Source organism: Aedes albopictus, chromosome 2, assembly GCF_035046485.1.
Source record: "Aedes albopictus strain Foshan chromosome 2, AalbF5, whole genome shotgun sequence".
Classification (NCBI taxonomy): Eukaryota; Metazoa; Arthropoda; class Insecta; order Diptera; family Culicidae; genus Aedes; species Aedes albopictus.
This window is the reverse complement of record NC_085137.1, coordinates 53,203,439-53,213,337: the sequence shown is the minus strand read 5'-3', so window position 1 is coordinate 53,213,337 and position 9,899 is coordinate 53,203,439. Positions and strand designations below refer to the sequence as shown.

General features: G+C 45.2%; 1 protein-coding gene across 1 annotated transcript; it reads left to right on the top strand.

Moving 5' to 3' along the window:
* The first annotated feature begins 7,737 nt into the window (after positions 1-7,737).
* Positions 7,738-9,178, top strand: LOC109421476 (uncharacterized). The gene has a single exon (XM_029869477.2). The coding sequence runs from the start codon at positions 7,846-7,848 to the stop codon at positions 8,959-8,961; it is 1,116 nt and encodes a 371-aa protein (XP_029725337.1). The 5' UTR covers positions 7,738-7,845; the 3' UTR covers positions 8,962-9,178.
* Positions 9,179-9,899: the final 721 nt, after the last annotated feature.

The window sequence follows — 9,899 nt, the reverse complement described above, 5'->3', positions numbered from 1 at the left end:
TTCTCGTACACCAAAGTGTACTAAAAGGCTATATGTTCACTCAACAAACGAATTTTCGATAGAAAGCTCGGAAGGTCAAATCACATATACCAACCAACTCAGTTCTGTCGGGGCCCGTGGCGTAGTGGTCCACACGTTCGCTTCATAAGCGGATGGTCATGGGTTCGAACCCAGCCCCGGCACTTGCAATTTTTCGTCAGTTGCTCTTCCCCCCGAGAGCAGCTGGCACCTGACCCTCTTCGGAGCATATAGCTCTAATCGACCCGGAATTCGGATATCGGCGAACCGCAACTCATAATGGACCCCCAATCGGACTGGAAAGGAACAGCAGCCACCCATCAGCATCATCGTGCTCGTCATTCTACCATGGACAGGGTAGACGAGTGAAAGAAGCACAAAGGCAAAACCAGTTCAATAAAGGAGAATAAAATAGAATACATTTAGGCGCTGTACAAAGTGGAAGTGCAGCGTCCAATTGGAATCGCTCACGTAGTACCCTAGTGGACAAAAGAGCTGTAAATTAGGTTAAGTGATTAAGAATAAAAAAAAACAACTCAGTTCGACGAATTGAGATGATGTGTATTTGTGTATGTATGTGTGTATGTATGTATGGCTGTGTGCAAAAAAAGTTCACTCCCTTTAAAGGCACTTCCCATTGGCCAATTTTTTCGGATTATAGCTTGAATCGAATCGGAATTTTACCGCATTGCTATTAAAAATGGTCCGGATCGGTGAAGGTGTTTCGGAGTTAAAGCAATTTCAGTGATCCAGACCAGCACCAGTAGAACTGGTCGTATATAAAATTGAACCTAGCCCCATCATGCGACACGTCAAACTGGGGCGATTTTTGTAACCTTTAGCATGGTTAGCGAATTTTATGCGGAAATCAACATCAGAGACCAGAATTCAAGGTGGTAGCCTAATATTCGAGATGGCGGTTCCAAATTCAAGATGGCGGCTGTTGAATATAGTTTTGGCTCTAAAACTATAAAGGAAAAAGCCCGGATTTCAAAAATGGCTAACAGAATATCCAAAATGGGTGCCTAAAATCCAAGATGGCGGCTGTTTAATGGGGTTTAGGCCCTAAAACTATGCAATATGGGTAAATTAGGTATGGGAAAGATGTTCATTTCATTTATTTAGTTAACATCAAATTCATGATAATACTGAATCAACAGTTTGCCGCCATAATACTCGATTTGCAGCTGCAGCTCTCCAACGTCGGTCACGCCCAACACTCGCCAGATCACGCTCCACCTGGTCCGCCCATCGTGCTCCCTGCACCCCACGCCTTCTTGTACCAACCGGATGGTTAGCAAACACCAACTTTGCAGGGTTGTTTTCCGGCATTCTTGCAACATGCCCTGCCCACCGTATCCGTCCAGCTTTAGCCACTTTTAGGATGTAAAGTTCGCCGTAAAGTGCAATGAGCTCGTGGTTCATCCTTCCTCGCCACACACCGTTCTCCTGCACGCCGCCGAAGATCGTCCTTAGCACCCGTCGCTCGAAAACTCCGAGTGCTTGCAGGTCCTCCTCGAGCATCGTCCATGTCTCGTGTCCGTAGAGAACCACCGGTCTTATTAACGTCTTGTACATGGTACATTTGGTGCGGGGGTGAATCTTTTTTGACCGCAGTTTCTTCTGGAGCCCATAGTAGGCACGACTTCCCCTGATGATGCGCCTTCGTATTTTACGGCTCACGTTATTGTCAGCCGTTAGCAAGGAACCGAGGTAGACGAATTCTTCTACCACCTCGAAAGTATCCCCGTCTATCGTAACATTGCTGCCAAGGCTTGTCCTGTCTCGCTCAGTCCCACCTACCAGCATGTACTTTGTCTTAGCCGCATTCACCACCAGTCCGACCTTTGCTGCTTCACGTTTCAGGCGGGTGTACTGTTCTGCCACCGTTCCAAATGTTCTAGCAATAATATCCATGTCATCCGCAAAACAGACAAATTGGCTGGATTTCGTGAAGATCGTACCCCGGCTGTTGAGCCCGGCTCGTCGCATAACACCTTCCATGGCGATGTTGAATAGTAGGCAGGAAAGTCCATCACTTTGTCGTAGTCCCCGTCGAGATTCAAATGAACTAGATAGTTCACCCGAAATCCTTACGCTGTTCTGCACACCGTCCATCGTTGCTCTTATCAGTCTAGTCAGCTTCCCGGGAAAGCTGTTCTCGTCCATAATTTTCCATAGCTCTGTGCGGTCGATACTGTCGTATGCCTTTTTGAAGTCGATGAACAGGTGATGCGTTGGGACCTGGTATTCACGGCATTTCTGGAGGATTTGCCGTACGGTGAAGATCTGGTCCGTTGTCGACCGGCCGTCGATAAAACCAGCTTGGTAACTTCCCACGAACTCATTTACTTTAGATGAAAGACGACGGAAGATGATCTGGGATAGTACTTTGTAGGCGGCATTCAAAACGGTGATCGCTCGAAAGTTCTCACACATTAACTTGTCGCCTTTCTTGTGGATGGGACAGATTATCCCTTCCTTCCACTCCTCCGGTAGCTGTTCGGTTTCCCAGATCTTGACTACTAACTGGTGCAGACAGGTGACCAACTTTTCCGGGCCCATCTTGATGAGTTCTGCTGCGATACCGTCCTTACCAGCCGCTTTGTTGTTTTTGAGCTGGTGGATGGCATCCTTAACTTCCCTCAGCGTGGGAGTTGGTTCGTTCCCGTCCTCTGCTGCACCAACATAGTCATTTCCTCCGCTGCCTTGGTCCTCCGTGCCTACATTCTCTTCGCCATTCAGGTGCTCGTCGAAGTGCTGCTTCCACCTTTCGATCACCTCACGTTTGTCCGTCAGGAGGCTCCCGTCCTTATCCCTCTAGATTTTGTAGATTTTTTTCCTCGCACTCCGCTTCCTCCAGGCGGCGCTTTTTCTCCCGGAAGAGACGGGTCTGCTGCTTCCGCTTCTGTCTGTATCGCTCCACATTCTGTCGGGTTCCATGCTGCAGCATTACCGCCCGCGCTGCATCCTTCTCCTCCAAAACCGCTCTGCACTCCTCGTCGAACCAATCGTTTCGTCGACTCCGTTCTATGCACCCGATAGTGCTCTCGGCTGCGTTGTTGATGGCTGCTTTGACTGTACTCCAGCAGTCCTCTAGAGGGGCCACATCGAGCACACCCTCGTCCGACAACGCTGCCTCGAGATTCTGCGCGTATGCGGTGGCGACATCCGGTTGCTTCAGTTGCTCTAGATCGTACCGGGGCGGCCGCCGGTACTGTACGTTGTTAATAACGGAGAGTTTTGGGCGCAGTTTCACCATCACCAGGTAGTGATCTGAGTCGATATTAGCGCCACGATAGGTCCTGTTCGCGAAGATGCGCTTCCAACGTGGGCAGCAGCATGCTGAGATGCGCAACAACACCAACCATCGCATCGGAACCGTCATCGATGACCGTCACGAAGCACGCGCACTCACCCGAGCCGACGGGACAGCAGCGACCAGCAGCGAGAGAGTGAGTGCGGTGAGATCCAACCGTGAGAGCAGCAGCGAACGCCGCCGCCGTAGCCATCATCATCATCATCGATACTCGTCGCCCTGCAGTCAATGTGATGGTTTGTTCCATACACGTCGCGTGGGTTCTACGCGCGCGTAGAGCCTTCCACGTGGTTCTGGAACGTTAGGTTTTTGGTATATATATGCGACCCGTTCGCGGTCGCAAGTCAGTTGAATTCGAAAAGTGATAAGTGACAAGCGTACGCGTGGCTTGGACAACGCGTAGTGAAATTACCCAAGTGTAAATAGTTAGTAGTAAGAGAAATAAAGTAGTGAAAGTGATCCAGTGCTGTTTCTTCCAATCCGAAGCCCCATTTCTCTACTACTGTGCCATAGCCAAGTACAGTCCAGTGCTTCGCCAAAATTACTTATGTTCATTACCGAACAGGTCCTGACGCCGATAATGTCGGAGAAGTGCCGTCCATCAATCAAAACGTGGTCGATTTGCGATTCAGTTTGTTGTGGTGATCTCCAGGTGTAACGATACGGGAGGCTGTGCTGGAAGAAGGTGCTACGAATGGCCATGTTCTTGGAGGCGGCGGAATCGATGAGGCGTAGACCATTTTCGTTCGTCAGCTGGTGGGCGCTGAACTTTCCAATCGTCCGGTCTGAATTCCTCCTCCTGGCCTACCTGAGCGTTTAGGTCCCCTATGATGATCTTGACGTCGTGGTTTGGGCAGCGGTCGTACTCGCGTTCGAGCTGCGCGTAAAATGCGTCTTTGTCATCATCAGTGCTTCCGGAGTGAGGGCTGTGCACGTTTATTATGCTAATGTTGAAGAATCGTCCCTTGATCCTCAACCTGCACATTCTTTCGTCGATCGGCCACCAACCGATCACGCGCCTCTGCATGTCGCCCATCACTATAAAAGCTGTTCCCAGCTCACGTGTGTTGCCGCAACTCTGGTAGATGGTATGATTACCTCTAAACGTTCGCACCATAGATCCTGTCCAACACACTTCCTGCAGCGCTACGATTCCGAACCCGCGGTCCTTCAGTATATCGGCGAGTATGCGGGTGCTCCCGATGAAGTTGAAAGATCTGCAGTTCCACGTACCGAGCTTCCAATCGCAAGTCCCTTTTCGTCGGTGTGGTCGTCGCCATTGGTATCGGTTCGCATTCTTCTCTTGTTGATTTTCCGGTGCTAGTCTTTTTTACGGCTGGCTCGCAGGGCCTGACACCAACCCACTAACCCAGGGAGCTGGGCTTACCTTCCCGGAAGCTACGGGTTCTGCATTGGCATTTCCTCCAACTACAGTGCTAAATAGCTAGGCTCGAGCGCCAGTCTTCGCCGGGGGTGGTGTTTTTAATGGGCGCCCAGGAGATAATATTTTACCTGAGCTTCCACCCGGACCGGGAAAGATGTCCGTAGTCCAAAAATGGCGACCAGAATATCTGAAATGGCGACTTAAAATCCAAGATGGCGGCTCAGCCGCCGCAATACGTGTATATTTAGCTAAGAGCTGAAAGTCTCTTTAATAAAGACAAATCAATCAATCAACGTGTATATTTGGTATTAGGAAGAAGCCTGGACTCCAAAAATGGAGACCAGAATATCAAAGATGGTGGCTCCAAATTCAAGATGGCGGCTTTTAAATGGAGTTTTAGGCCCTAAAAGCCGGCGATCAGGACCCGCTATCCAATATGGAGGTTTCAAGGTTAAGATGGCGGCTGTTTAGTGGCGTTGTAGGCTCTAAACCATGCAATATAGGTATATTTGGCATAGAGAAGATGCCTGAACTTAAAAAATGACGACCAGAATATGCATGATGGTTGTCTAAAATCCAAAATGGCGGCTCCATATTCAAGATTGCGGCTATTTATTGGAGTTTTATGGTACCATGCAATAGTGGGTATATTTGGTATGGGTGACGGGAGTTAAAAAATGGCGACCAGAATATCCAAAATGGTGGCCTAAAATCCAAGATGGCGATTCCAAATTCAATATGGCGGATGGTTAACGGAAATTTAGGCTCCAAAATCATGAAATATGGGTATACATATTCGATATGTAGAAGATGCCCAGTCCGAAGTCTAAAAATAACGACCAGAATATCCAAGATGGCGTACTTAAATCCAAAATGGCTGCCCAAAATTATAAGATAGCGGCTTTTTCTTAAGATTTTGAGGCTCAAACATCAGAATCCAGATAAACGATATGATTTTGGGTGCCATGAAATGGATTCTTGTTAAATATATGAAATTGCGATGTCCATCAACATGTCACTTGAGTTTCGTTGAAAAGGGTTTTCGAAGGCACTAGAAAGGCGTCATTACCGCTAGGTGGATTAATTAGGGTTTTTTGGTGTTGCTAGTTCAGTTCAGAAAATTTCCAACGGGTTTCAGAGACATCACAGATGTGTTACAGGGGGTTTGGATCTAAGGTGCGTTAAAAGTTGTCCGAGGGAGTTCTAGGGTGTTTTCGGAGGCATTTCAGGAAGTTTGCGACTTGAGACATTCAGCGAGTTTTAAAGGCGTTACAGTTGTCTCAATGTGCGTTTTCTGGAGTTTCGAACGGTCTCAATTGCGTAATAGCGAGGCTGACGGGGTTTAAGGGAGTTTTCGGATTCACTCTAAGTAGCCTCGTAGGATTCTCAGCGGGTTTCATAGTTACTACATGGGGCTTCAGGTGCGTTCTTGGGTTCGATTGAGCTTCAGAGGGGGATAGGGCAGGATCGTGGTTTCCGGCTATGATTTGAATCACACATGGGCCGGTCACTATCGACGGGTCTGAGAATCATAAGATTCTTCACACAAAAAGCTATTTTTGTTCGTAAAAAGAAAATCGTGTTAAGTACTGTTATTTTTAATTCCACTAAGAATGTGCATCCTTTGACAAATACGTATTTCGACCTGAACTGTACTGCCGTGTGCAGCATAGTTGTCCCATTTTCTACGGGAATCCCTATTCACATGGGACAATTATGCTGCACACGGTAGTGTAAGGTCGTCTTCAGTGTCTTGTACTGGACTCGACTCAAGTACTTTCTTAGTGGAATTAAAAGGAACAGTACTTAACACAATTTTCTTTTTACTTTCAGGTTTTCCACTAACAAGCCCAAGTTCATCATACTTTTGTTCACTTTATTAGACTTTTGGAGGAAAGAACGTTATTTCTCGAAAGTTCGATTATTTCTGACTAACATTATTACAATGCATTTGATTTTTACCGTATGTTGTGTGGAAGACATCAGTTTGTCTACTATAACTTTAAAGATTTCAAAGCGCTGCCAGCCTAACTGACAGCATGGAATACTTTCATTGCACAAAGGACAATCTAGCGGGACAAAATTAATTACTCCGAAACGAAGCATTTCCGGCACATGGTGTCTTCGATGATGTTTTTTGTAATGGTCAGGGACAATAATTGCCAAGAACTTAGTAGTTCTCAACTTGTCTGCATAGGTGGCGCCACTATCTAACTTCTTAGTTTGCTTTCTCTAGAAAAATATGTGGAAAGTTTTATTGTGAAATGTCCGGAGAAATGGACCGTTTCTTTTTACAAATTGTATGTGAATACCCAAGAAATTCTAAAATTCTAAATGTTCACTCAGTAATCAATTTCAATAGTCCTGTTCAATAAAGTAGGTTGAACATGGTCAAAGTTGGGGCATCCTGCTCTTACCCATTTGTTGACGAACAGGTAAGAGCAGGATGCAACAACTTCGACAATGTTCAACCTACTTCATTTAACAGAACTAAAGATTAGTTCCAGCAAAAGAATCACGCCATTGCAGTCTTGTTTCAACTATGTAGTGTCGTTATATTGCATTGTGCATTCCTTTGCTATACTCACCACTGCTTTTTTGATAATTTTCCTCTGTCGACACAGTGTAACCACTCGAAATTGGAGCAATTTGATGTTATTATGTTCACGCCAAGGGGGACAATATGGTTCAGCCAGAAAGCATACAATTATTCAGCAGTAATACGCTGAAGGTGTCTGGATTCAGTTTCATTTCTTCACCACATTCTTTTAGAGCTTACAATTTCTTTGATTTCTGTAGATAAGAAGTATATTCGTGTAAATTTTGTCAATAGGTTGTAACCGTTGGTAAATTGTGCTAAAGAAACGCCGTAAACGTAGTGGCAATACCTAGGGAAATCCTCACAACACATTTAACTGAGAAGCAGGCTCGGTGCCAATTGTAACCATGCCATTATTAAAGAATAAGAAGCAGCCTATTATTTCCAGTATTCGTTTGATGTTAAATATCTTCTCACCAGTATAAATTTAAAACATTTTTGTCAGCATGATGTTCCATCTTGATTTGTATAAAGGTGCATAAGACATTTTGTACACTATCAGTGGTTTTCGTATTAGATTTCGAGATGTTCCTTGCAGCAAGAAAATGGTGGTCAAATCAAACGAAACTAAAGCCCGAAAAGGATGCATTCTTCATTTTGGACTACTTTCTAGTAGTTTCTGGTATACAACTTCGAAGCAGGAACAATTACTTACGAGCGGCGTGGAATGTCTATCGAATGCTCATTGTAATGCAAGTCATCCTGATAGCCAGGAAAATCTGGAGCATTTTCCAGACCGAAGACAACTTCCAACTAATTTCCAATAGCTTGCACATGTGCGTCGGATTTTCCATAATTTTTACTCGAATCTTTTTCATAGTGAGAAGCTTCAAACAAGTGAATGGTGTCCGATGGTTTGTCAATCAGAGAAAATTCAGAGCAGATGATCCTGCTGCATTTGCCATTCGCCAACGTACCTATGCCAATACGATCAACATTACAATCGCTATGATTCTGAACTGCTTCGTGCAAACTGTGATAGTACTGTTCACTGATCTTGCAAACTCTGAGTCATTACAATTGCCATTCTACCTCACAGGAGTCAGTTCGTTGGAGAATAATCTACTGGAAAAGATACATTCCGGTATGTTTTCAGTGTACGTTTACTTTGCATCGACCAACTTTTTGGCTGTGTTTCTACCGTTGTCGACGCTGAAGGCAGAAATGGAAGTGGTTGGAGATGCGTTCGATAAAATCATGGACCACGTTGATGTACGAATGGCCGCGCTAGAATTAAACGAAATTGACGAAATTCGAGAAGAACAGTTTTGGAAAATCCTACAAGAGGAGTTGACGCAATGTTTCATCGCACACACCGCAGTGCTGGACAAAGTGAAGGATTTGAAGAAACTGACGGACCCAACCTTCCTGATGCTGTACTACATGACTATGCTGTTCATAGCAGTGGGTGTAATGGCGGTGCTGTTCTCTCCGCAATTCGATAGCTTCAACACGTTGTCTTTGGAATACTCTTTCCGCTACACGCTTGAGTGCTACTCTTTTTGCTACGTCGTTTCGAGATTCAATGAAGAGGTAGGAAAGAATGTCAGAATTTATCCTGGGTTAATTTCCCTTTTCAATTCCAACAGCACAACGGCATTGTCAACAAGTTGTCCCACTTCCATTGGGGAGTTGATTTGAGATACAGCAAACGATTTGCAAGGGAATACAAAAAGGTTCGATCGATGATGCTGATGATCATCATGCAGTCGCAGAAAAGCTTGAACTTCAGCTGTGGTGGCCTGTTCGAATTGACCATGGGAAGCTTTACCTCGATCATCAACAAGACCTACACACTTACTACGTACTTCTGGAACATAAAGCAACGAACATAAAAATTGTTTAACCTTGCTACTGCATCACTGTTCCCAAGCTGGCTGACGTAGTGCACGGTTTGGGTCAAAAATGACCCTAATGCACAAGAAGGCCTGATTCAGAAAACAGAGATGTGGCCTCTGTAATAGGCAGACCTTAGTATATAAGTTACATCTATGCAGGGATTGGATTAGACTAATGACAGAACTGCCAACTATTCTGAAATAAACCTTGGAGAAGGTAACACCGTTATTTGATTGTGTTCTACAACATCAGAAGTGGGATCGCCAACAGTCTTCAGTATCAGTTCTGTCCTGGAGAATGCAGTTAAGAGATATCGAAAAAGCGGAATCCTAGGGGTTGGAAATCTCGCACGATACGGTGGAGCTGCAAGTATTCTCACCAATCCTGAGGAACGAAAAGTTTTCAAGCCTATTCAAATCTGCGGATTCCATACTAAGGGATGGAATTCTCGCCCATGAAGAAGCTTTTTAGAACAATGCACTGAAAAGAAGGTCAAGCTTTTGGAAAAAAAAACAACAAGGAGCTGAAAGTTTCTCAATCTTGGAACCGTTAACATGGAGACAGTTTTCAAGCAAATTTCGGTGATATCGCTATTTTCTGGACACGCTCAAGATTACGTCGACCATTTCTTGAAAAATCAACGAATAAAAAACTCAAAATTCATTACTGTCTCGATGAGGACATCGAGATTGTCCGGATGGCCGAGCTGTAATAGGCAGACCTTAGTATATAATTTACAT

Bases quoted from the DNA above. Each gene is read 5' to 3' on its own strand.
- LOC109421476 (XM_029869477.2), top strand. From the start codon at position 7,846: ATGTTCCTTGCAGCAAGAAAATGGTGGTCAAATCAAACGAAACTAAAG.